The 27,600-nt window shown below is 36.8% G+C and overlaps 1 protein-coding gene, 1 long non-coding RNA gene and 1 pseudogene across 7 annotated transcripts in view; 2 read left to right on the forward strand and 1 right to left on the reverse strand.

Annotated features, from left to right (window-relative positions):
- Nucleotides 1-27,600, forward strand: part of LOC125960907 (uncharacterized) — an 840,695-nt gene that overhangs the window by 677,278 nt on the left and 135,817 nt on the right. The window lies entirely within an intron of this gene.
- Nucleotides 1-27,600, forward strand: part of SRBD1 (S1 RNA binding domain 1) — a 231,045-nt gene that overhangs the window by 98,761 nt on the left and 104,684 nt on the right. For all 6 annotated transcript variants that reach the window (XM_033419145.2, XM_033419146.2, XM_033419147.2 and 3 more), the window contains exon 15: nucleotides 23,857-23,948. In XM_033419145.2, the coding sequence (XP_033275036.1) occupies nucleotides 23,857-23,948 (92 nt within the window). The remainder of the gene's footprint in view (nucleotides 1-23,856; nucleotides 23,949-27,600) is intronic.
- Nucleotides 13,377-14,254, reverse strand: LOC125960905 (peptidyl-prolyl cis-trans isomerase FKBP1A-like; annotated as a pseudogene).

Here is a 27,600-nt window from a genome sequence, read left to right on the forward strand (position 1 = left end):
GTTAAGAATATGAGCTCTTGAGTCAGGACTACCTGTGCTCATATTGTAACTCTGCCCTTACTAGTTGCATAACCTTCAGCACATCAGCTAACCTCTCTGTACCTAGGTTTCCTCAGTTGTTATATGGGATGATAACAGGGTGGTTGTGAAGATCAAAGACATTAATATGTATGCAGCACAGCAGTGTCTGACCCTGTAAATTCTAACACTCATTATATTATTATTTTATTATGGCTAATAATGTCTTCTTTCATTCTGAAGGGGTTTTACACTTTGTGTCCAGTAGGATAAAATTTCATCTACTCTCTTGTTCCCAGATTCTCACTGAATTTATTGTTCTTGAGCTTGAAGCACTATTAGTTTCCACGTGTCACATTGTTTAGTGATATGTTTTCTCATGAGATTGAGAAATTCCTTTTAAAATTAAAGAGTGACATACAGTGATTAAAGGACTGAATAAGGATATTTGATAAAAAATATGGTTTGTCATAGCTGTTCATAATCTAAGACAGACTTAGAGTTTTGGTTGAAAATGCCTTGAAAATTGTTTGTGCTATAAAATTTGAAGTTATAAGAAAGTTGTTTATATAAGGTATAAGTGATTAATAATTTTTAAAGCAGTTTAAATGAGAATTTGAACACTTCAAAAGGCATTTGTTCCAGAGAGCCTATGATAAAAATAAATATTTTCTCTGGAAAACCAGAGTCAGACTCTTCATTGATTTTGATAATGATGGAGCCTGAAGGTGTCAGATAGTCCCAACACCCTCCCTCCCCCATTCCATTTTATTCTTGCCGAGAAGGGTCCAGAAGTATGATGTGTATGTGTTTTCATTTCAGTCATGGATTGTATAAGCATGTGAGAAAATTATTTTGCTACCTAATTTTACCTTGAAAGTTAGCTAAACTAAGTCATAATTAAATTGTCTGTGTTGGGATGTGTTTTTGAATGGTGTTTTTGCACTTTCGGAAATAACGTGTGGCAGTAAAGTAATCATTTTTCCTTTTCTTCCATAGGTGAGTTGCCTAAATTTTATTTCTCATATTTATTTTTGTTGAGATTCATACCCATTAACTTGTGAAGTTATATTTGTATTATTTAGTACTGCTGGTTATCCTGCCTGCTACCTCTCCACAATAAATTATCCTGGCTTCTGTGCTTTTATCAGTAGGTCACTGACTCATAGAATGTGATTTCATAAACTGGGAATTTGTGAAGAATTAAGTTACAGGAATTAAAACTCTTAGTAAGAATTTAAAATAGTTTATTTTTCGTAAAGAAAAAAAATGGGGCGGGGGGGAGTTACTCCCCTCAAAACTCAGGAACCGGGCTTCCCTGGAGGCGCAGTGGTTAAGAATCCGCCTGCCAATGTAGGGGACACGGGTTTGAGCCCTGGTCCGGGAAGATCCCACATGCGGTGGAGCAATTAAGCCCGTGCGCCACAACTACTGAGCCTGCGCTCTAGAGCCCGCGTGCCACAACTACTGAGCCCGTGTGCCACAACTGCTGAAGCACATGCGCCTAGAGCCTGTGCTCCGCAGCAAGAGAGGCCACTGCAGTGAGAGGCATGCGCACCGCCAGCGAAGCGTAGCCCCTGCTCGCTGCAGCTGGAGAAAGCCCGCGCACAGCAACGAAGACCCAATGCAGCCAAAAATAAATAAATAAAATTAAAACGAAACAAAACAGAAAAACAACTCAGGAACCTTGCCTTCAAATATTGACTTTAGGAGTTTTACTTGGGAAAACTATTTTTACTTTATAGTAAATCACTTTGTGTTGTATTACGTATTTCTAACTTAAATCATGATGTACTTTTCGTAGAGTTGAATAAAAGAAGATTTTGTGTGTGTGTGTGCTGCGTGGCATGTGGGATCTTAGTTCCCCAACCAGAGTTCGAACCCATGGCCCCTGCAGTGGAAGTGGGGAATCTCCACCATGGGACCGCCAGGGAGGTCCCAAAGTAGATTTTAATAAGTTCTTTGATTCAGAATTCTTTGTAATAATGTCCCATGTATTTACTACTGCTTATCAAGTGCCATTACACCTCTTCTTATTTAGCTCTCATAGTAAACCCCTGGTTGTATTATTCACATTTTACAGGTTTGGAACCTGAATTGCAGGTTGATACGAATGAAAGAATTAGTGGAATGGGGACTCAAGTCCAGGTTACCTGATCTTAAATCTCATGCTATTTCCAGCACACGTGCTTTGCACCTCTCTGTTGTTTAAATATGGTGTTTCCAGAAAGTTTGGCTTAAGGAAATAAGCTTGCCTATTTTTAACATTCTTAATTTTACCTTTTACCTTTGATCGTTCATTTGGAGATGGTGGAGAAAATAGCAAAAAACATCTTAACGAAACTGAGTTTATATTCAGATTAATCCATTTTCATCTGTTTTTTAGCATTAAGGAATTTTCCTAAGTCATACATGATGTAGTATTGGAGGTAGAATACCCTCAAAGATCTAGTCTAACAGCCCGTGTTCCAGAAGGGACTTGAGGCTGCGTGATCAAGCCAGCCAGATTTTGTTCTTTGTGGGCCCTAAAACTCTTTTAGATAGTTTTGTAAAGGTAGTGAAACGCAACACCTCTTTTGAATTTTCCACCTTCTTCAACTTTTAAATGTTTTCAAATTCAGCATGAACTAAATTTGTCTCAATGCTAAGTTGAAACTAATTAACTACTTTATTAACTGGTAAGGTTTTTTTTAAAGGGAGCATTCTGGAGGAGTAGAACTCTCTGGAGTTAAGCCGCCCTTGTTATGTAACTAGACTGCAGACTAGTCATATGTTCTCATCAGCACCCAGATGAGCCTGAAATCTCAGCAGGTGACAGGAAATAATCACTTAGGGATTCCCTTTGGCCTAACATAGTTTTATATGTTGAAGAAAGTGGAGTAAGAAAGAGAAGATCTCTCCACCACTTCTACTATGCTATCCTGGGGGTGTGACCTTGCTGGAGCAATGGGTTAAATGTTATAGAATAATAGTGGCATGAACAGGAAGGAAAGAGTTTGAAGGTGGAAACTGATTTCTTGGATTTGTAGGGGAGGAAAAACTCTTCCTTGACTCTCTTGAGCTCCCTGGCTGGACCTGAAAATTAAACTAACAAAGACAAATTAGCAGAGAAAAGCATACAAATTTATTTAATTATGTTTTACATGGCACAGGAGCCTTTATAAGGAAGTGAAGATCTAAAGAAACGGTTAAGCCTAAGTGTTTTTATTCTAGGTTTGTTGAAGAGTAGAAAGTTGTGGGAAATCATGATAGGAGACATAAAGGATATGAGCTAAGGGTAGTAAACTGGGGGAAACAGCAAGCTTGTGCTTTCGGATTCCTCTCAGTATCGCCCCATCTTTGGAGATAAGGGTGCTCCTTTCCTCCAAATATAAGGAGGACACCTCTCACATGAGAATCTTACGACCTGCTTCAGGGTAGAAAGGGAAGCGAATCCTTCCTATACTTGCCATTTCTCAGATTCCTTCAGCTTAAAATAATTATTCTGTCAAAGTGGCATATTTTGGGGTGACATATCCTGATTCCCTTTACTTTCTGATTTTGCTTCCTGTTAGCTGAGGAGTGTACTCCAAGGGTAATTTGTGAGTGGTTATTGTATTCTTGCTTGGTCCTTCTCAGAATGACGTTTTTAACTCTTCCCAGTTTCCTTGGGAACATAAACTAGATGTACATTAAGGGGATAGACCTATCTTTCCTCTAACAGTAGAACATAGAGGTCCATGTTTCCATGATTAACATAGGTGTGGTACAGGCTTAAAGAAAAGTATTATTCACTATGCGAATTCTAAACACAAAATCACAAGTTAAAAGCTCGTAATTGAAAGGATGATCAGTTGCTTTACCGGTGTTCTTTGTACTGTAAAAAGTTCGTTTTGTAGTTCCTGAGTTCATGAGCTCTCTTGTTGCTTTTAAAATGCAGTTAAAATGGAATTTGACTTATGAAAATTCAGGTTAAGAAAAGATTTTAGTAAGTCCACCTACACATGAAGCAGAATCATGGTTTTTTTGTTCAAAGCCCCAATTGGTTGTCATTTGGAAATAGTAAAGACTTAGATATGTGCTCTTGGTATAAATGCCTGAATTTGGTGTGCCAGAAAATTATATTATTCTTTGAAATTTAAAAATCTCTCCTCAACGGATAAGTATAATTTAGTTTGTTGATAATATTATTCTTTATAGATTCAGGTTTTCTTTACATTGGGTTAAGGGATGGGCATTCTTCCTGAATAGACAAGACTGAAAGTTTCTAAGTCCAGAATTGTGGTTAGCAATAAGGATCTGGAAATTAAATATACTCAGGTCATGCAAATGTATGTAAACTAAGGAAATATAGTCTATAGGCAGCGAACTTGGGGAAATGAGAGTCAGTTACATGAAAAGTTTCTTTTCCTTTCTTTAAATAGCTTTCAGGTTTAGAGGCATACTTAGGAAAATGTTTTAACCATGAAAACTGCTTTGTTCAAGACTTAGGTCTTGACAAAAGCATGCGGGTCTGCGTATTACTTTGCTTAAGAGATGGTTGGTAGTGATGGGGGAGGAGAGAAAGGATTCAAATGTATTTCAGCAGCTTTGCAGGATAGGGCAAAGCCAAGAAAATAGCCATGCTGTGTGTCTTAAAGGGCCCTAGCGTGGGTATTTCACCTTGAAAGGGGATTAGCATTGGAAGTCTGTGATCATGTCAGACATTTGAAATTGAAGGTGGCTGTTGAAAATAATTAACATAACTGGATTCTAGCAGTCTTGTTGGTGATGAAGTAAGTGGAGGGAACAGGAAATGATCTGTTTGCCATCGCTTGAGCCACAAAGCCAAGAAACTTAGTGTTTGGGAATGGAGACTTTAAAGGGCAACAATATTGGGAAATGTTTGATAATTCAAATCAAAGAGGCTTTTTGTGAAAAGTGCAAAAGGACTGTATACGTGGGAATATATACATATCATTGAATTTTTGCTTTTAATGTCCCTTGCCACAGTTACAGTTGAACCTTTTGATTACTTCAGTAGCCACAGGTCATATAATGATTTTTGCCAAACTGTAAGCCTAGGCAACTTAAGTACATGTCTCATGTAAACAGTCTTATTCTGTGAGTTTGTCTTGTTGCTTGTATTTCTGTCCTTTGAAATCAAGTTTTAGAACCTTTGGGGGGAAGTTCATGGACAACCAGTAGCTCTTTCTAGTACATGGACATGGCTCACATTTCTGTGGGTAGATTACAGATGTTGCACTATATAAATTCATCTGGACTATCAGGTAAAAAAAAAATACAGTATGATTTGGCTGCCAAAGAACATCTATTACCTCTGCACACTTGTGCTGCTAACAAATGAACACTTCAACAAGGCAGCCTCTGAGAGATAGGCAGCTTTTGGTAAAAAACCAAGTGAACAGGAAATGTTTTTCTTGGAGGATTTTAATAGAGAATATTAAATGATTTGTGGTGGATTTTATTTTCCTGAAGCACCTTCTACAACCCGAAATTCAGTCTTATATTGTGCTAAGGGATGGGTGCTCTGACCTTGTCAAAAAAGTAAGCAAGAATTTCATTTGACTTTGTTTTGTTAGTTCACAATACTCATGTATATCTGGATCTCTAACCTTGGCTTTTTATTACCTCTGTAATCCTAGGCAGTCATTCACTGTGAAAACACTCGTGTTTCTCTTTTTTCTTTGTATTTGTTCATTTGAAAAGCCTTTCAAAAGGAATTGCAGCCTGCATGTGATTATAGCTATCAGTAGCACTTAAACTAACTGCTGAGATGAAACTTTTCTTTGGGGGCCCTGCTAATTTCAGATATCAACAGAAAAAGAAAAATTTTCCCCATTAAAACACCCGACTTTACTAATTGGTAGCTGCTCTTTGGGTTGAGCTAGATTCCTCAGGGACGGCATTTGATAGACTAATTTTTGACATTTTAATTTGACAAGAAACAATTCAGGGAAACAACTTAGGCATGTGCCTAAAGTCTTCTCTTGCTATGATTGTGATACTCAGTGCAGGGAATGCCTTTGAACGTCTGCAACACTTTGTAAACCCTGTGATCCATTTAATATGATAGCTCAAGCTCCTTGGCAGGTGTTTTCATAGGAGCTTCACCTAAAATACTCCTACATGGTTGAAAGAATTTTTTCTGTAGATGTTAGGATGTGGGGCTAATGCAGTAAATACTAATCTTTGTGACAAAAACAGTATTCCATAAGGACAATAAATTCAGGTATAAAATGTGAAAACTTTTTGGCCTCTTTTCTTTAATTATGTTATAATCTACATCTTTCTAACTCAGAAGTATTATTTGCTTTAAAAATTTTCCCTATGGCATTTGAAAATGGTGGAAGAGACTAATTTCAGTACAAGTTATTTGGTGTGTATCTCTTTCTATATAACGGAAAATTTACATTTTTAAATAGAGAAGTTAAAGGTTGAAGAAAATATAGAGTGCATACACAATACATAAGCATGCATGCTAATTTATTTCTGAAAAACTGTCTTAGAAACCTGCGTTTCTCCAAGTATTTTGGAGAATATTTAAGGGCCAAATTGAAACCGAAGCATGTGTTTGAAAAATATCTGCTGACAGAAGCCTGGTTTCTATGCCTGAGAAATAGGTGAAAGAACAGAAAAGAGTGCTTTTTAGTTTCTTCTTTGTGAGTGTGTTTCTAATATGTGAGGTTTTGTTTTTTAACCAGTAGATAAGGTTGGAAATGGATACTCTCAAACTTGCTCATGATGGTAGTGATTTATTCCAGGTGAGGAAAATGCATTCATTTCACTACCAGTGTATCCCCCTGAGATTGGGGTGGGTGGATGATTTGGAGAAGTAGACTGCTTAGGGTTGATTGGTTATGTTCTGTTACTTCTTTACAAGTCATTATTACTTTGTATCCTACATAATTTAGTGAAAAAAAAGTTTTAATAGATTTGCCAGTCATATATGTGTATGTGTGCACTTGCTCACCCTCTCTTTCCTGAAAACATTTATCTGTTTCCCTTCCCTTCCCTTGCCTTCCCCGCCTCCCTTTCTCTCTTCTTTTCTTCCCCCCTCCCATTTAAATAAGGGAAAAAGAAGGAAAACATCTTTCATAGCATTGTTAAGAATGCCTATGACTATAAATGATTTGTTTTGTTTCATGAAGACTTAGGATTTAAATCACTTTTATATCCATTTTTAGTAAAATCACTTATGACATCTAGCAATTCACTGTTTATAATTTCTCATAAAGAAGAAACACCACTATTCAGTTTTCCTCTAGGAGTAAAAAGTCAATGTTACATTAACACATGTACACTGGAGTTTGTATTCTAACATCTTTTTGTTTTTGTTTTTTTTAACTTTTAGATGAAAATGATGTTGGAATATGACACCAGTTGTGTGATGTGAAACATTAATATTACTTTAGAGATTGTAACTTTACTTGTAATTGTCCTAAGTTTGAGTTACTACACTAGAAATTAACAGGAAAAATTCACTGGAGCCCTTTGATATAAAATGTATTTTCAGAAAAACATCAAATCATTTAAAATTTACTTTGGAATGGAGACTTCATACTTAAAACAAACTTAGGGGAAATGAAATAATTTAAAAAGTTCTTTCAGCCATTGCGCACAGTTACTGTTGGATGTGATTGCCAGCACTGGGGAATCAGGAAGTCTGTAGTTTAAATTCTTCAGGATCAGATTATATCGCAGATTTTCTTTACACATGGTGTTAAGTACATATTAAGTGACTGCTATAACTTTCTTTTCCTTTCTTACCTTTGGGAATCTCAAGAACACAGCTTTAGCTTTCTTCTTATTTGTGTTATCTTTATATTTGTTTTTAATTTTCAAGAGTTTATACCTTCAAGCTACAGCATGACTAAGTATCCAAACAAACTTCTAACTTTCTTTAGTATATTGTGTTTTAAAAATTGTATAAATATCTACTGGCCAGGTTTTAAGAATTTGGGGCAGGAAACTTTATGAAGGGATAGGGGAGATGTCATTACTTTTAGGTAAGATTAGACCAGGAGATGATGTTTTTTCATTTGTTAGTTTTGGGATCTTTCCCCCCCCCCACTTCTGATTTCATCTTAGCATTGTTGAGATAAAATACATTTGCCCAAAATAAGGCCCAACAATTAAGATTTAAAATTGCCAGGGATACCAAAAGAGATATTAGAAGATTTTAAGTTTTAGAGAATGTTCAGTGACTTTTAATAAGCATAGGCTTAATTAAAGAGGTTGTGGTGAATGTCATTAACCAACTAACATTTACGTGCCCTAGCTTGTACTCTTGCTTTTTTGTGGAATGAAAAAAAGTGATGACTTAGTATGACTCTTTACAATGACATTGAAAATTATGAGCTATCTGTTTCTGGCTTGTCCTAGTTCTGCTTTTATTTCATTTGAAATGTATACTAAATCTGATGCCAGCACAAAGCTTGTCCATTTCATGTGTCTGTTTATCATTTGCATGATTTTGAGCAATAAACATTCCTTGACAACAGCATCACACTTTGTTTTTACCAACACTCATCTTTACTCCAAACATGAACACAAATTGGTTTTTATCCATGTTAATGAAAAAAACAAATTCTTCTATTTCAATGAGTAAAACAGAAAAGCATGAGATGCTGGGAAGTCTGGAATCAATTAAGTTAGCAAAGTGTGTAGGAAAAAGACAGCAGACATGGAAAATGATCACATCAAAATGACTTGTTTTATAGAAATAGAAACTTGCAGACTAAATGGTGAATAAGAAATTAATTTAGGAAATTTCTGTTTATTTAATACTTTAATTTTATTTAATACATTTGATTTTCAAACTGTAGAATATGTATGTGAGAATACTCTTAGTCCTTATCTGAATGTGGGTCTGTGTTAATTAGTATTTACTTTGATCCTTTCTGTGCCGTATATGTTAACTGGCCTTAGAATAAGATCGGAAAATACAAAGATGAGAAATTACTTGAACCAACTGCACAGAGTTGAAGAACAGTACCTTCTAGGTGCTTAGAAGGCAAGACAAGACAATGCAGACTCCAGTGAATTGTTTTAGTTTGAAAATATGCACAATTGTGTGGCAAATTAATACATTTCAGTGGTGTAGCCACAGGGAGTAAAATGTTAAGGAAGAATCCGATTTCTTTGTGCAATAATTGGAAGATCATGCTCGTTCTGGATGCTTCCAAATGTCCTCATTTTGACACTTTTATTTTAAAATACTGTTAACTTCAAGGAAGTCCTGGCTCTTGTTTGTGCTTTGTCTTTTGAGGTATGAGAGGAAATCAGGTGTTTTGAGGTATCAGTCCTTGGCCCAGGGATCCTTTGTATATTCCAATAGAGTATAAAAACCTAAATGATATTGAATATTCTTTTCCATGGATGGTTATATCATTAACTATGTACTGTTCATCTGAATGAATCCTAATTTGTTTAGTTTCTGATGTATCTAACCAGATGACTTGACAATGAATGCTCCTCCCTAAAACATAACTTGTTCTTATGCTTCTTTGGCATCTCCTGCTTTGAGTTTTCCTCAGAAACCATTACATTTTCATAGACTCAGATCTGAGGAGAAATAAAGTAGACCATCATGCCAATTACATTAACCTCTGGGAACAAAAATGCTTATTGATTGACCTTCACAAACAACTTTCAAAAAGCTCCAAAGCTGGGCTTCCCTGGTGGCACAGTGGTTGAGAGTCCGCCTGCCGATGCAGGGGACATGGGTTCGTGCCCCGGTCTGGGAAGATCCCACATGCCGCGGAGCGGCTGGGCCCGTGAGCCATGGCCGCTGAGCCTGCGTGTCCAGAGCCTGTGCTCTGCAACGGGAGAGGCCGGAACAGTGAGAGGCCCGCGTACTGCAAAAATAAATAAATAAATTAAATAAAATAAAAAGCTCCAAAGCTTTCTAATTATTGGGTAAACCTGTGAAAAGATGATTGGGAGGCGAGAAGTGGGCAGAGTGTAGGCATCTAAGTAGAAAGAAGCCTGGCCTAACAGTACAGAGACCAGTTTTTCCTTTTTGAGTCTTAGTTTCAGATGATCTTGATTTAATTTTATTTACCTCTTTGGTTCTTTCTAACCCCACAGGTAAAATGAACAGGGTACTTATGATCCTGACTTCCTTATAGGAGTTAAAACACTTTTAGAAAACTATAGATATTATGGGAGTGCAGAAGATTCATATTATTTACTTCAGATTAACTGAAAATGACCTTGAGGAAATAATACTCACTTGTAGACTAAGCAAAGAATTCTATGGCAATTTTTCATCTCTGCATTGAGCCAGTTTGACCAAATTATCAGACAGGATATGGACAGGTGCCACTGCACTCAGCTATTTTCCCTTTTGTGAGAGCTCTGAGTTGAATGTTTCTCTGGGCAGCTTTGCGAATGTTTCTCACTGCAGCTTTTTCTGAGAGTGGCATCTGGCAGTAGATTGATTTAACCAAGTCTGAGGTTTGCTCTTTTCAGAATGTGCTCTCTAGGCAGCTTCTATGTGGCTCTGACATGACCACATACTGCTGCTGCTTTTCCTGCCTTCCAGCACCACATGTGAGGCTAAGGCATTCTGACACCTGCTATTTGGAAACTTTACTTGCTGAAAAATGTCAAGATTTTCAGACAAGATGAAGACAGATATAACTGATCATTCTTCCCTTTCTCAGGAATAGGCTGAGGGCATTTGTTCATAAATGGATGAATTGCTGAAGTGGTATAGTTCTGTTACTTTGGAGAGAGGCACACCGATTTTGTACAGAAGAGTCAAAGGCGTTTGTTTATGTGTTCTTATTCACTTTTGTACCTATTTGGCATGATACTAATTTGCTGTTAGTATAAGCAGAGGTTTTAGTGATTACTTTTTTGGATTTTATGGGATAAATGGTAAGAGCTGGGGTCAGGGGGTGCAGTTCTCCTTGCACCTTATTGTTATCAAGAACCTCACTAGGAAATTGCAGATTTTGGAGGATGGACTTCTGTTATGATCATATTGTCATACAGATACACACACTGATGACTGTCAAATTTTAAATGACCAGGAGTAAGACCTCCTGCTTGAGGTCCTTGCTGCTGCTGCTTCCTTTTTTTTTTCATTGAGCCTTAGTGTTCTAAGACCAGAGGACTGATTGCTAAATAAGGACAGGAAAAGTAGTGTAACCTGCTGAGTTTGTTCTACCTAGTAACTGGTATCTAACTGGTTGAAGAAGGGACTTGAACATGTCATAAAATGAAGGCTTAAAAACCTATTAACATTATTTTGCTTATTCCTACCTTTCAATCTTATGGATAAATTATAATTGGCTGTATGCTGTTGAGTAAACTCTTTCCTTTATTTCTTACATCTTGATCTTTATCTTGGATCTCAGGGCCAGTAACATCACAGAGATGATGATAGCTTAATTTTGTGTAATTTGGGAAAGATGTTCCAATAACTTTAGTTATTTTGAATTGCAAAAAATGTAAAAAGGTTGGATGAGATGCCCTGTAAGTTTTATTAGGAGCCAGACCATGTTGAGAGACTGTGGATCACTTGGGAAACTGTATTCTCTGACATCTCTTTGGGCAACTTCTTAAGTGGCTTTGAGCGGCTCAGTGAAAAAAGGAGAATGAGTTTTGGCCAGCAGGCTTCTTCCTTGTATTGTAATTTATAAAGACTAGTAGAATAATAAAATCCACCTCCAGCAACTGAAAGGCAATGAGGACTAACGGCTTTTATGAGCAGGGTCCATGAATTAGAACTTAAATATTTGAAAACATTTCATAGCAGAAGCATGGGAATTCTTCAGTATACAAAACTTCTTGCTTTGGGTCCTAGGTTGACTTGAATTATATAAAGAAGGATTGTTGTTGCAAATTTAAATGGGTTTTCTTTATCTTTTAACTGGATCCTTCTTATCATTATAGTTTTTCCATAAAATCACAAAATCTGTATCTTAGGTCATGGTTATAGAAATAGTGTGTTCATATAAGCTTCTTTTTCTTATGATTTGTTTTGTTATGATTTGTGGACATGGATAATCATCAAGAGGTAAACGTGTAGTAATTTGGGTTTCACCCTGGAAATGAATCATCTTAATATTGCTTATACCTGAATCAAACATATCCTATATTTTCCTGAAGTATGTTTTATACATTTGCAAGTTATGGTCCTAGACAAGATTTGAATTTTAGCTGCCATCTTTGGCTCCTCTTCACTTAAGGTACAGTGAATTTTCAACAAAGAAAGGGCTGTACTGTTATATGAATTGTTTTAATAATGCCCTGACGTGAAGACTAATAAAAATATCAAAATAAATCAAATGTATCTTTCAGGTAATATGCTCTTTTTCTATAATATCTTCTATGGTGCACCATTTATCTTTATTCCCATTAGTTTGTAAGGTGGACATATTTCTTATATTCTTAAGAATGGTGTCAAAAGCCATGGACTGACCAATGCTTCTGAAAACGCTGACATGGGTCCATGTTCTTTAATGCCAGCATGCCATCCAGCATTCCCAGGTAGGCCCACCTGCAGCTGAATTTATTCATTCCATAATGTATTAAAGCCAGTAAGCTGCAAGTTCTCTTTTCCCTCTCTCATAAAAAGAATAAGTATGTTTAGGATGGTAGTTCTGATAGGCTTTGCTAAAACAAAACAAAACAGAAAAGCAGATACTATGCATGACATTTACATATTGCTTATTGCAGATGGAAACCACTAAGCTTTCACATTTTTCAAGGGTTTACTATTTCTTTTGAATTTTTGAGGCATTTTTGTTGTTATTGAGAAAAGCCGGCATAAAGCACTTGTATTGCAATAATAAAACTTGAAACTCATATGTAGTGTGGAGGTAAGGGAGTAGGCAGCAGTTTCTCTCACCACATCACTACACAGGACAGCAGAGGGGTGAGAGGGAGAAGCCAGGAAACTCTGAGATCAGCAGGGGGAGCTGAGCATCAAAAAACAGGAGATGCTGAAGCTGTGATGACCAGCATCATTTTCTTAAGACAACACTCAGGGATTTGTCATGATGGCTGGACTTTCATGGGTGTGAAGTGTCTACAAACAGCGCCTTCAATTTAACTTTTGATTAAAGTCCTTAAAATTTAGGAAGTGGAGCTTGGATAGCTATGAGATTACGAAAGTCCTGAATATCCATTAGAAAAACCACAGGATGGAAAGAAAAAAAAAAGCCAGGCCATGAAGAAGGCTTCAGAGGTCCCTGCTAGCCCAGGGACAGACCCTGTAGTGTCCAACATCTCAGTGAAAAGGATATGCTTTCAAAAGGCAGAGGGTTAAGGGGAGGGGAGGGTGGGGCAGTGGAGGCCACTTTAGTTTGGGGTCGGGCTTTTCATTCAACCCGAGGATGTCTCTCAACTTGGAGAATAATTCGGTCCTCAAGAGCGCCTCAAATCAGCTATGGCTCTGCAGCACAGCAGCAAGAATGTTTAATAGATACATATAATAGATAAAACTTTCATCCAAAATAAAATAAAATAAAGATTCTTGCACCCCACACACCAGTTCCTATTCTGAAGTCAACCCATTTCTTGTGCTGTTAACACTTGACTAGTACTTAACTGGAAACCTAGATCCAAAGGACTGAAACTCAGTCTTCACCCCAAAATGAAAACAAACTAAAATGAGTAACTCGAGGTTTATGTAATGTAGTTCAGCTCAACATACATACCAGGAGAAAGGGGAAGAGCAAAGCTGGTGACGGAACACATTCAGCCAAGGAAGGTGCTTATACAAAGAGTGTAGTGGAATTTCAGGAAAAGCTCCATATGGACTCGCTGTGCACATCTGGAGGCGCCAGATCCTTCCATGGCACATCCAAGAACGGGGAGCTCAGGGAGGAGGCCGTTCCTGTCATTCCAGTTTTAGAAGCTCCACGTCAAAGATGAGAGTGGCATTTGGTGGGATGATGCCTGGGTGCCCAGAGGCAGTGTAGGCATAGTCTGGGGAGACAGTTAGTTTGGCTCTCTGACTCACGCTCATCTGGGCAACTCTTTCTTCCCAGCCTCAGATCACCTCCTTCTTGCCCAGCACAAACTTAAAGGGCTTGTTTCTGTCCCTAGAGGAATCGAATTTCTTTCCATCTTCAAGCATCCTGGTGTAGTGCACCACGCAGGTCTGGCCGTGCTTGGGGAAGGTGTGCCCGTCTCCGGGGAGATGGTCTCCTCCCTCCACTGCCATGGCGGAGGAGGCGGCGGACGCTGGGCAGTGGGCGGGCGGTGCGACGTGTGGAGTGGACGGAGAGTGGGCCTGGCGGCGGCGCCGCCCCTCTATCTTATCCCATTGCTCAACGGCGCCGCACGCACGCACCACCGCATGCCCCACCTGAGGCTTTAGAACACTGGCTCTCAAAGTGTAGTCCTAGACTTCATCAGTATTTAAAACTTTTATGTTTCAAAAGACCATTAGGAAAATGACAAACCAAAAATTTGGAGAAAATATTTGCAAATCATGTATCTGATGCAGGACTTGTATTTATACATAAAAACACTTATAAGTCAATAATAAGGAGACAAGCCAAATAAAAATGGGCAAAGATTTGAACAGATAATCTACTAAAGAAGATTGGGAAAGGCCAACAAAGACATTGAGTAAGTGTTCACATCATCAATGATTTAAAAATGTAAAATAAGCTAGAAGTAGATACCACTTCATAACCACTAGAATAGTTGTCAAAAAGGCAACAGCAAGTATTGTCAAGGAAATGAACAAACTGGAGCCCTTATTCATTGTACTTAGGCAGTTTCTTAAAAAATTAGACATGAATTTACAACCCAGCATTTCCACTCCTGGGAATATATCCAAGAGAAATGAAACATAAGTCTACACAAATATTTGTAAATGAATGTTTATAGCAGCATTATTCATAATACCAGAGAACTTGGACCAACCCCAAATTCTATCAACTGGTGAATGGATAAACAAAATGTGGTATTTCTAGAACAGTGGAATACTATTCAGCAATAAAAAAGAAGTACTGATACTATAGCATGAATGAATCTCAAAAACATTATGCTAAGTGAAGAAGCCAGACAGAAAAGACCATATATTTTATGATTCCATTTATATGGTATGTCCAGGCAGGTGAATGTATAGAGACAAAAAGTAAATTAGTGGATACCTAGGATTGGAGATGGGAATGAGGACTGCAAATGGGCGCAAAGGATCTTTCTGGATGGAAATGTTCTGAAGTTGGATTTTGGTGATGATTGTACAACATTTGCTAAAAGTCATTGAATTGTATACTTAAGATGGGTGAACTTTATGAAATGTAAGTTATACCTTAATAAGACTTTAAAACCTATATGGTCCCAGCAACATCAGCATCACCAGTGAACTGGTTAGAAATGCAAATTCTCAGTGCCAGTGAAGCAGAAGCTCTGGGGGTGGAGCCTGGCAATGTGTGTTTTAACAACCTCCAGCAGATTCAGATGTAGGATTAAGTTTGATAACCACTTGAGAATCAAGGAAGGTTAAATGGAGATGTGAGTAGTTTTGGTACAGCTTATGTACATTCAGTCTACCCTGTTACTGTAACTGTAGGAAAGGTTTGAATTAAGGACTGTTGTAGTAGAGTTAAAGAAAATTACAGGGCAGTGGGAGTAAAAATAAACTGGCCTTTCATGTTCTTGATATGACCCTATGAGAAGCTTTATGATTGTGATGTTTGTGTACCACATATATTAGTAAATTCCTGTGTTCTTTTAGGCTTGCTGTTACTTAACAAACATAGCATAAACAGGTTCATTTGCCATAACGACTGTGGAAGTTTAGATCCTTGAAAGGAATTATTTCTCCTAAATATTTACACAGTGTAATATAGCAGAGCCAGAAATGTGCAGTGATCCCAAGAAAGTAAAGATCTGACCATAGATAAAGTAGTAAATGGAGCAGCCAGCTGAACTGAACAACTCATTTTCTCCCTCCATCTGTTCAGTGTACTTTTGAAAACCACGATTAGAAAAAGTGGTTGATCTAGAGTCGTCATCTTACATTTGGCCTGTGCTTTCAGAGTTTGTTTGGTTTTTTTTTCCCCTAGCATTATCTGGGTGGCCAAAAGAAATTCTAAAGTTTGAGGCTGCCCCAGAAAAGAGCCTGATGATTCAAACTGGAGACTGCTGGTTGGTGAATGTGTTAAGTGAAGTTTGTAGATAGGGTCCCTTAAGTGGGCGGTGATGACTTCTACAGAGGTATAAGTTCACGTCAGAGGAAAGTAGAGGTTGGCAGGATGGGGGGTGGGAGGCAAAAACAAACATCAGACAAGGGAGAAAAAGAGGAGTGAGTAACAGGATGTGAAAACTGATAAAATGTATGTGACTTATTAGTGGAGTCCACTGAGCTTTTTAGCAGTAGCATTTGGAAGAATATTAGGGAATGTAGCACAAACCATTGTTATTTCCAAAACTTTATTCAACTGTAGGTAAAAAGAACTGGGCTGTTAGTTGCTGGCAAAGTGTATCTTGGCTTCTGTCTCTCTCTTTAATTATTTTATTTCTCATTATCTTTTTCCCTTTGCTTCTCTCTTTTTTGTTCTTTCTTAAAACTTTTAATAATTCACATTTTATTATTTAGCACTTATTATTAGCAAAATATTAGAATATTATAACCCTCTAAATTAGTAATTCTGATTCTGACTTCTGTTATTGGATGGATAATAAAGGAATAAAATATCTTGCAATAAGTTTCATTCTGAAAAGTCTATGCCGTAGCAGTCTGAATTCCACTTATTTATTAGTGGATAAATTCCTATAGATGTACTTAAGCTTAAAAAAAACATAGGGATAGAAAAGAAAAAAATAAACAAACTTCTCCCTTTGTAAGAAAACTCTCCAGTTCATACTCTTAGATTTATATCTAAATGTAGAGTTGCATTTGAACAAGAATAAACAAACACAGATAATCAGTTATTCTATGAGTAAATACAAGCTGAGTACCTAAAAATTTGACCGTTTTGGAGTTAACTGCAAGAATCAGGAGAAGCATACTTTTTGGTATGTTTGGGGCAGTAGGGATGGCAGGTAGGTTGACATCATGTTCTTTAAATCAGGACATTTCAAAATGTTGATGAAAGCACAAAAATTAGATCAGTATTTCTTCCTTGCCCTGTTAGTTTTTGGGAACTCGTTAGTAGCGAACATGGAATGCTTACAGTACTGCTGCAAACAACAGCCTCTTTCACAGTTAGTGTTCCGCTCTTTTATTTTTTAATTAATTTTACTTTTTTGGCTGCGTTGGGTCTTCACCGCTGCACGTGGGTCCTCTCCAGCTGCAGCAAGCAGGGGCCACTCCTCCCCACGGTGTGCACACCTCACATTGCGGTGGCCTCTCCCACTGCGAAGCACAGGCTCCAGGTGCACGGGCTTCACCAGTTGTGGCTCACGGGCTCCAGAGCGCAGACTCAGCAGCTGTGGTACACATTCTCAGCTGCTCTGGGGCATGTGGGATCCTCCCGGACCAGGGCTCAAACCCGTGTCCTCTGCATTGGCTGGCAGACTCTCAATCACTGCGCCACCAGGGATGTCCCAGTGTTCTGCTCTTCAAGCCTGCTTTTCGTGTCTTTGTTCAGTGGGGCCCTTGTCCTTGTGCCTAGTCTAACACCACTTAGACATCAGGCCTTGTGGTTGGTTGCTGCTGTGACTTTTTTCCTTGAGCTCCCTTTAGTGGTACTGTGCAGTACTTGTAACAACTTCATGTTGGACTCAAACATAAATGGGGAAAAAAAAATAAAGGAGGAATTTTTGTTTTTAAAAGGAAAACAGAAGACAGTGAAGGGAAGGGAGAAAGAAAATAAAAGGAATGCTTACCCTGAGAGTGGTGGAGACCGACAATTTCTGCTGGTTCCATTCTTTGTCAGAAACTGCTTCTGCCTCAGCAGAGGGACTCAACCTACAAATAGAGAGAAGCTCTCCATCTTTGTCCTTCAGTTTGTTAATTGGCTTTCCCCTTGATGGCATTTGAAGGTACCAGTGATTTTGTCAAATTGAGTGGCCCACTGACAGCAGTAGAAGTGATTTAAGTGTAATATTTTTACACATTGTGGTACATTGTAGCAGCTCAGCATCATTGTGAACATAAACCAGAATCAGATTCTCATGTGGAATGAATACTATTGTTATGTTTATGGCCCAGAAGAGTCGGTAGCTGTTACTTTGAGGAACCCCAAATTCCAAATTACAGTTCTGTTTGGTAGTTGCTAATTTGGGGTTGTCCTTTTTAGGTTTCTTTTGTGGCTAGAAAGTGTTCATCTGATATGCTGTGAGACACTGAAGGAAAAGTAGCCAAGGGAATTCTGTATTGTTGAAATACTGCTCAGTGGATGTGATAAGATGTCCATCCCGGGATATACTCACCCTCTGTTTGGTAGACATTTTAAGTTCTCACAGGCTTGTTATGGGTCCTCTGTGTAAATAATTACTGTACCATTGCTAGACTCGTTCTCTTTGGAAAATGCTCATTCTTTGAAAGATAGCTTAGAATTTTTTTAAAAAAACTGTGATAGTTGGAGAATGGCTTCTAACTGGTCTTCCACCAGATGGTGCTAGTGTTACATACCTACATGTAAATTTGGTGCCATTGAAATCTTGAGGTGGTGTATTTCTGCTCTTTTTCTTTTTCACCATATTTTGCCTTTAGTGTTTTTTTTCCTCACACACACTACTTTCCTGGTATACAACTGTGTCACCTCACACCTTTTCTGTTGTGGGTAGTGAATTGATTGTGCCGTGGTGTTCATGAAGAATAACTTGGGGGTTGGATGCACAGGCCAAGGACTAAGTACAACTTTAAAATGTATATTATATGTACTTTCTTATAAAATTTTTCATTGTGCATTTGATTTTTATATGACCTGTATGTACAAATCAAGAGTTATTCTTGACCTTTCTTTCATGTTATAAAACAATATCATAAAATATTATTATTTGAGGTTTCCTAGGAGTCATGTTTGGAAGTTATTACTAACAAATGGCATATTTACCCACACTTAAGTTCAAAATAACTTTGATAACTTTAAAAGAAAGTTTGATTAAAAAAAAAATGTTGGCTATTATGCAATATTGGATCTCCTGGCCAGGTAAATAATGGTCATTTGAAACTTAAATTTTAAACTTTTTCTTTTTACAAATAAATATTACAGTTATTGCAGAAAAATTTAAAGAAATAAAAATTCTTTTAAAGGAATAACTCATAGTTAAGTACTATTAATATTAACATAAACCTTTTTTTCTTTTGTATATACCTATATTTTAAAAATATCAAAGTTGGTCTCATGTCTTACTTTTATAACCAGCCTTTCCACTTAATACATTACAACAGTAATTTTAAATGACAGTATAGGTTTTCATTAAAGAACTCTTTAATGATAGGCATTTTGGTTTCAGTTTCTTTTGGTCGGAGCTATGCTGTGATGAATAACGCTGTTTAAATTTTTGTGTAAATTAAAATTTCCTTCATATAAATTCTTAAAAATATAATAGCCAGTTCAGAAAGAATGTATATTCTTGTGACTTTTGATCTATATTTTCAAATTACCATCCAAAAGAGTTTTACAGTTTAAATATCTTTAATAGTATAGGATTTTATTTGTTCCCCTGCTTCCTTATCATCACCAGATTACCTTAGTTTTTAATTTATTTTTAATTAAAACAATTTTTTTTTTGGCTGTGTGCATGGCTTGCGGGATCTTAGTTCCCCAACCAGGGATCGAACTCGTGCCCCCTGCACTGGAAGCGTGGAGTCCTAACCACTGGACTGCCAGGGAATTCCCATGTTAGTTTTTTTTTTTTTTTTTTTTTTAACATCTTTATTGGAGTATAATTGCTTTACAATGGTATGTTAGTTTCAGCTTCACAACAAAATGAATCAGTTATATATATACATATATTCCCATATCTCTTCCCGCTTGCGTCTCCCTCCCTCCCACCCTCCCTATCCCACCCCTCCAGGCGGTCACAAAGCACCGAGCTGATCTCCCTGTGCTATGCGGCTGCTTCCCACTAGCTATCTACCTTACGTTTGGTAGTGTATATATGTCCATGCCTCCATGTTAGTTTTTAAAGTGACTAGGTATTGCTCATTTGAGGCTCCCTGAAATGACAATTCATCACTAAATAAAGGAATTTAAAATTGCTTTGATTTTTTTTTAGAAATAAGTATCCTTTAAACATTAAACCCTAGAGCCCCTTTTATTTATGGTGGTTTGGGTTTTGGCCTTGTCTCCTATCCCCAAAATACAAACAGCTATCCTTTCATACTTCAAAACAGGTTCTCATATGCAAAGCAAAAACTTAAGATCTGTGTTGATTAACTTTTTATAGCATTTTCTGTTACTTGTTGAGAAACTTAGGTCATTTACCTACCCTCTCTTCATATGAATGTTTCTCAGCCTGAAAATTTGGAAAAACTTTTTAGATAAATTATTTTTAAAACTTTAGTGAAATGAGCTGTGCATTTAGTATCGGAGCTTTTTAGTACCTATTTTTTTTGGTGGGCAGAAGGAAAAGGAAGCTTCTAGATATTGGTAACACTTAAGCAATTCTAGTATACTTTTATAAAAAATGAGAAATCAGTTTTTATTAGTTTAAGCAAATATATCCTGGCTGATTTTTGATAGCTTACTAAATATTAATTGTGTTTTCATTTAAGTAGGTTAACTTTGAATTGAATTTTCTTGTTAACATAGGAAGCATGCAATTTATTTTAAAATAAGAAAAACAAAAAAGCTATTTTCATATTTGGGAAATAAGAAGAGGGGAGGAGACTCATACAGAGGCTTCAAGCAACCTTGTAAATGAATGTGAAAACTATTAGCCCAATAACTTAAAAAAACCAGCTAGTTTTCCTCTCTCATGAAAAAAATTCTCCCATCTCAATTTGGCAAAAGAAGTTGCCCTTCTTTTACTGTCAGAATGAATAGGCACTGTAAGAAAAGTACTTGCAAGCGCGGTTTTAAAAGATTCATCAACATACAATTTATCTTGGTAGAAGAGACTTATAAACTGTGGAGATATAAATTCTGTGGTTTAAACATATATTTGTATAAAAAATAAAGTACATTATATTGATAAATGATCAGATTTATGTAACAGCATTGAATTTTACTTGAGATAACAAAAATTGGCATTTTTAACTTGCAGGGTTTTTGTTAAAATTTTTTAAATGAATTTAAAAGTAAATCCATCTATATTGTGGGCATTTCACTTGTTTTTTAGGTTATGAGTGTGTGGTTTATACGTATATATTTTCAGATTAAAAAGCCTAGAAAGACTCTAGAAAAGTGCTGAATTAGATAAAGTGCTTTAAAAATTATCAATTTAATTCTAAAGAATTAGCACATTAACACAGATCTGGTAAGACGTTAAGTCCAGTGGTAGCTTCTGAAGTGTACTTTCATATATTTAAAGTTTGATATACGATATTTATCTATTTAGGCATTTGTCTAAACAAACAATTTGAAAGGGCTTCAAGTACTGTAATAATCTCAAAACCTTTGAGTTCAGTTAGAACTGTGTCAGTTAAATTCCCCCAAAATTATAAATTTTACTCAGAGTCTTGTCTGCTTTATGGCAAAGTAAATAAAATAATCGAATTGCTAAGATTATGAGCCTAATTAGTTTACACCTGAGTGAAATTTGTTTTGTGACATATGATACGTATTAAATGTTAGATATCTGTATTTTGTGCAAAGTTTACTTTTGCTTTCCTCAAAATATACTAGAGATAATTGGAATAATTTTCTAATAGTTTATTGGGAAACTTCCTAATAAACAGAAAGTGCCTTGTGAAATCTAGCATACTTTCTAGTTAATGTCTATCCTTGAACTCTAAATAGGAAAGAAAAAAAGGAAGGGGGGAAAGGCTATAACTTTTGTTCTTAGCAGCTTCTCCTGGAAAGAATCATCACCACTCCCAGCTTGATTTCTTTCACTTAACTCTTGCCACATATACTTCTTAGATCCTTATATGTTTTATATTGAAGTAATCAGTGTTGAGCTTTTTCTCTTCATTTAGATTATTTAAGCATTCTGATCTGTGCGTAGTACGGAACAGTTTATTGGACCCATGCTGTCTAGTAACTAAAGCATATGAAATTTACTGCATTTTGTATTGATTTAATATTAATGTTAATCTAAAATCTTTGGGTGCAGCGTGTCACATCTGTTTTGTATTCCTCTGTTTAAAAGAAGTGGCAATTTGGTATTTGGAGGAATATTTATTATCTGAGTGTTTTTCTTTGCAACAGTTTCCCTCAGTCTTTTGAGAATTATAACTTCCAAGAGACAGTGAATCACCCAGCAAATTCTCAGGTACCCAACTGCTGAAGCCCACAGTTAATGGGAACTTTTATTTACCATTTAAGTTCCTTTGCTCAAATAGAGGTAATTTTGGAGGCTTCTGGCAATGCCAGAAAATAAATTTGTGGTAAGATTTTTTAAAATATTCTTTTCTCTGCACTTCACAGATACTCTGGTTTTTTAGAAAAAAATTTGTTAGGCTGAGTGTTCATTTGTGTTTGAAACCAAATTTTCCATGGCTGATGGCTGACTATTCTTATTTATCCTGTTTCATAAAGGGGTTGGTTTTGTGCTTTGTATATAATATGCACCTCTTATTGTATCATGATGATGCTGTTGATGAGGAACAGGATGAGCAGCCTTGCTTTTCAGTTGCAGAGTGTTCATTTTGCCTATTATGAAATTTGGGTTAGTAGATCTTGGTTGCAAAAGATATAAATCTTCTCGTTGCCCCCAAATAATCTTCTCAAGTCTCTGTGGTTTATAATTGTTGTCAAAGTTCAATCAAGAGTTCTTCAAAGAACTCTTTGGAGTAGCGAACTAACCGTTTCACATTTTACTTATCAGTGTTGAGTTGTTACAGTGGGGCAATAATGTTAAAAGTTATCTGTTCAACTTGTCTAACAATTGAAGTAACTACTGAAGAGCAGAGAATGGGAGAGGTTTCTAAGAGTAGATTAAAAATTAAGCACTAATATGTTTCTGCTTTTGAATTGTGACATCTAGATGGTCACATGGTAGAGAACCAAAGGTATTGTAAATACTTAAAGTAGATGATGCTTCTTTACGTATTATGTCATAAAGAAAGCCTCTAATTTTAAAATGTTTGGTAAACTGTACAAATGTCAACCACTATACAACCGTCATCTGTAAGAGAGTGCTGCCATTGCGGATTGTAAAGTATATGGAGCCAAAGAAGAAAGGAACAGGATGATATGTGTGATGCTTTGATTAAAGAAGTGATGAAATGAAGTGGTTTAACACCTGCCTGAAGTGGTATGTTTCAAGTTCACCAAAAGGATGATTTCAGACCCTCTTGAAAAGAAGTGGGATCCTGTCTGATCCCCTTCCTTTTCACATTGTGGTTTTTAATTATAACCAAGTAATAATAATGGCAATGGTTTTTTGTGTATATCCACATATGCACATATCCACACACATGTCTGTGCTTCCGAAGATGCTTTAGAATGATTCAGACGGGAGTCATAAATGTCAGTCAATAATGGATTATGAACACAAGAGGAGCTAAGTATTCTGAAAATTTTGATGTTGGCATCATGGAGGAGTATCCACTGTGTTCATTTATAAACTCTCTCTTAAACAGAAAACGACTGAATGAATTCATTATGGATTTAAGCCTGTGTATTTCCTATGTGTAGAAAATAAGCATTGCTTAATCACTTTATGTTAATGTAAAATTAAATAGTATAAGTATCATTGAAATATAAAGAGAGTGCTTTGCCCTGCAGTTTTCTTTTCTTATAATACCTAGTCTCATTCATTTATTTTCTTGGGGCAGGTAGAAAGTTTGGAAAATGATATTCCCCTTTTCTTTCTTTTCAGTATCGTCAGTGAAGCAGGAGCATCAGTCTACAGTGTCAGCCCTGAAGCTAATAAAGAGATGCCAGGACTGGACCCTAATTTGAGAAGTGCAGGTAAGAAACTGTGGGTCATCGCTAAAGCGTGCGATTTTGATATTTTGGACTTGTATTTGTAGCAAGCAAAATATTTAAATATCCAAGAAATTTTAGAAGATATATTGCAGTCATGTTAGAAAGAAAGTGTTTGATTGGAATACTACTGGGAATTATGGAAAAGAAGTAGAAGAATACTGCTTTTAAAGAACACTGCATAGTATTCTAGAGTGTGGTGAAAAATTAGCCCAAAACATCTTTAGTAAAATTAAATGCTAGAGAGTTAATAGTAAAAACAATAAAATACTCAGTTCTCTTATTATTATTATTGCAAAATATTACTTATTACAGCTTTTTGTTGGAGGAAAGTAATATATTAACATAAAATATTTAAAGTGCAAATGTATAAACATGCACAGACTTTCAGGCTATAGCTAAATATTTGTTAAATGACCAGTTTCTCTTGCCTTGCTAATAGGAATTATCATTACTATATTGTTTAAATCAGCCTGATTTGATTTTAGTTGTATAAAATTGCTTTGGTTTCTGTGATGTGGAATAGTTTAAATCTTGTGTGTGAAGAAATTAAAGATATTTTGAGGGTTTCCTGGTGGCACAGTGGTTGAGAATATGCCTACCAATGCAGTGGACACGGGTTCAAGCCCTGGTCCGGGAAGATCCCACATGCTGCGTAGCAGCTAAGCCCATGCACCACAGGTACTGAGCCTGCGCTCTAGAGCCCGGGAGCCACAACTACTGAAGCCTGCGTGCCTAGAGCCCGTGCTCCGCAGCAAGAGAAGCCACTGCAATGAGAAGCCTGCAATGAAGAGTACTGCAATGAAGAGTAGCCCCCGCTTGCTGCATCTAAAAAGAAAGCCTGCGCACAGCAACAGAGACCCAATGCAACCAAAAATAAATAAATAAATAAATTTATTTTAAAAAAGATATTTTGGTACATCTAATGACAATAATTGGTATCACAAGCAAAATATAGATCTGGTCAGAGCATTTTCCTGTGTAATAGGTGGATATTTAGACTACTTTGTTAGAAGTGGCTTGTGTATGTGTGTTTACTGATTTATTTATTTATTTTTAATGGATGTATAGTTGATTTACAATATTATATTAGTTTCAGGTGCACAGCATTGTGAGCCAGTATTTTTACAGATTATACTCCATCATAACTTCTTACAAGATAATGGCTGTAATTCCCATTGCTATACAATATATCCTTGTTGTTTATCTATTTTATATATAGTAGTTTGTAACTCTTAATCCCCCAATTTGGGGAAATTCCAAATTAGGGGAAATAGACTTTTTATTTAATTTTTTTTCCTTAAATATTCTCATCAAATTTCATTGACTGTTCTTGAAATCTACACCTGATGATATGTATTTGAAAATTTTTGCTTTAATCTAAAGTTAAAAACTTCTTTTTTGATCCAAAAGAACTTGTAGTTTCCCTTCAGTTGTTCATTCGACGACACAGTCCCCTGACTAACATGATCATCTTTTCTTTTTTCTTTTAAAAATATTTATTTATTTTATTTTAATTTCTTTGGCTGCTTCGGGTCTTCGTTGTGGCATGCAGCCTTCTCTCTAGTTGTGACGTGTGGGTTTTCTCTCTCTAGTTGTGGCGCTTGGGCTCCAGAGTGCTTGGGCTCCAGAGCGCTTGGGCTCTGTAGTTTGTGGCACGCGGGCTTTCTAGTTGAGGTGCGAGGGCTTAGTTGCCCCAGGCATGTGGGATCTTAGTTCCTCGACCAGGGATCAAACCCACGTCCCCTGCATTGGAAGGCAGATTCTTTACCACTGGACTACCGGGGAAGTCCCCTAAAATGGTCATCTTTTGAAACTCAGATCCCAGCTCAAAGTCTTGCTTCTTCAGTGAAGCTTTTCTCTGTGTCACATCAACTCAGTGTGGTCTCTGCCTCCTTGCCATGTTCTCTTTTGGTACTTGCCTTGTAATAACAATAGTAATAATAATAATAGGAGGAGGAGGGAGCTGCTAACACTAATCTTTTTAAAGCACTTAATATATATGAAACATTGTGATAAATACATTACCAGGATTATTTTATTTAATCCTCACAATTGCCCTATGAGTCATTTATTATTCCCACTTTACAGATGAGGAAACCAAGGCTTAATGAGGCCGCATAGCCAAGTGTGTACATAATATTTATGTACGTAACTTCTGTAATAAAAAGATACTTTTCTTTATAGAAAATGAAATTCAGAGCCTCCCAAGTGAGCACTGAAAGGTAATCATCCAACAGGGCATTAGAAAAATATTATATAGGAGGTAGCAGTTCCTCAGACTTCCCTTTGCTAAGGGGGCTGCTATTTCCTCTTCACCACTGGCCCATGTGGGTGCATAACTGCCACAGTATTATAAGGGAACAAGATCACAACATTCTAACAAGACTATGAAAATAGGAAATAATAAAAAGGGGAATTGGTATATAGTCCTGGTTACTCTGATTTCAAAACCTAGTTGTGTCTTCAGTTTGTGATTCACTGCAGGTGTGCCATTTTTCTCTGTCTTAGCTTGTTTCCACATTGGCAGTGACTATGTTTGATCCATATCAACTCAAAACACCTACCTAGACATTCTGAGTCTGCAAAGTCTGGTCCTGGAAGCAAATATTGAAATTAACTGAGAGTCTCCACTCTTGGCTTTCTAGGCCCCACTTCCACTTCAGTTCCTTTTTTCTCACTAGGCATCTTTCTCTTTCCTAGTGATTGATGCCTGGGATGACTTCGTACTTCATCTGAGACCTGACCTATCTATGGGTGTGGGTTTTACCTTTCAACCCTCCATAAGTTTACCATATCAAATATAACAGAACCTCAACATTCATACAAGTGTTAAACATATGTAAGAAAATGACCTTTATCTTACTACATCTTCTTGACCAGTTTATCAGCTTATTGAAAACAGAAGTTATCCTTATATATGCTCACATTCCCCTCATAATAAATTCATTGTACTGAGACAGTTTAAATTGGATGGATAGAATAGTAGATAGTTGGTATTAAAAAGTTTATTATGGATTTCTGATTTAAAATGAAGATTAAATATACCTGTTACTCCTTCACTGTCTTCTGAAATCTCATTAAAATGACAGTAACTTGATAGAATGAAGGCATAAACTTACTAGGACAAGGAGAATGGGAGAGGAGATAACAGCAACAATAGTTTTGAAGCTGGAAACCGGATGAGATCTAGCCAACTTGAGAAAGTGGAATACTGAGACAGCATTGTAGAAAACAGAGCTAACCTGAAATAGATCGTAGAAACCCTAAAGACTCAGGAAATGCACTAAGCACCTTTAGAAGTATCTTGGGAGGGCTGAGAATGGGTCTAAAATAAGAGGATTGATTGAAAGTCTGTTTAAAAAGCAGTGAGATCAAGTTAAACATAGAATATCATATAACCCAGCAATCCCACTCCTTGGTATATACTCAAAAGAATTGAAAACAGGTACTCGGCAAATACTTGTACACAGATGCTCATAGCAGCACTATTCACGATAGCCCAAAACTGGAAACAACCCAAATGTCCATCAGCAAGTGAATAGATAAACAAAATGTGGTCTATCCATACGCTGGAAGGGTATTTTCAACCATAAGAAAGAATGAAGTAATGATACATGCTACAACATGGATGAAC

Source organism: Orcinus orca, chromosome 13 (genome assembly GCF_937001465.1).
Source record: "Orcinus orca chromosome 13, mOrcOrc1.1, whole genome shotgun sequence".
NCBI classification, from domain to species: Eukaryota; Metazoa; Chordata; class Mammalia; order Artiodactyla; family Delphinidae; genus Orcinus; species Orcinus orca.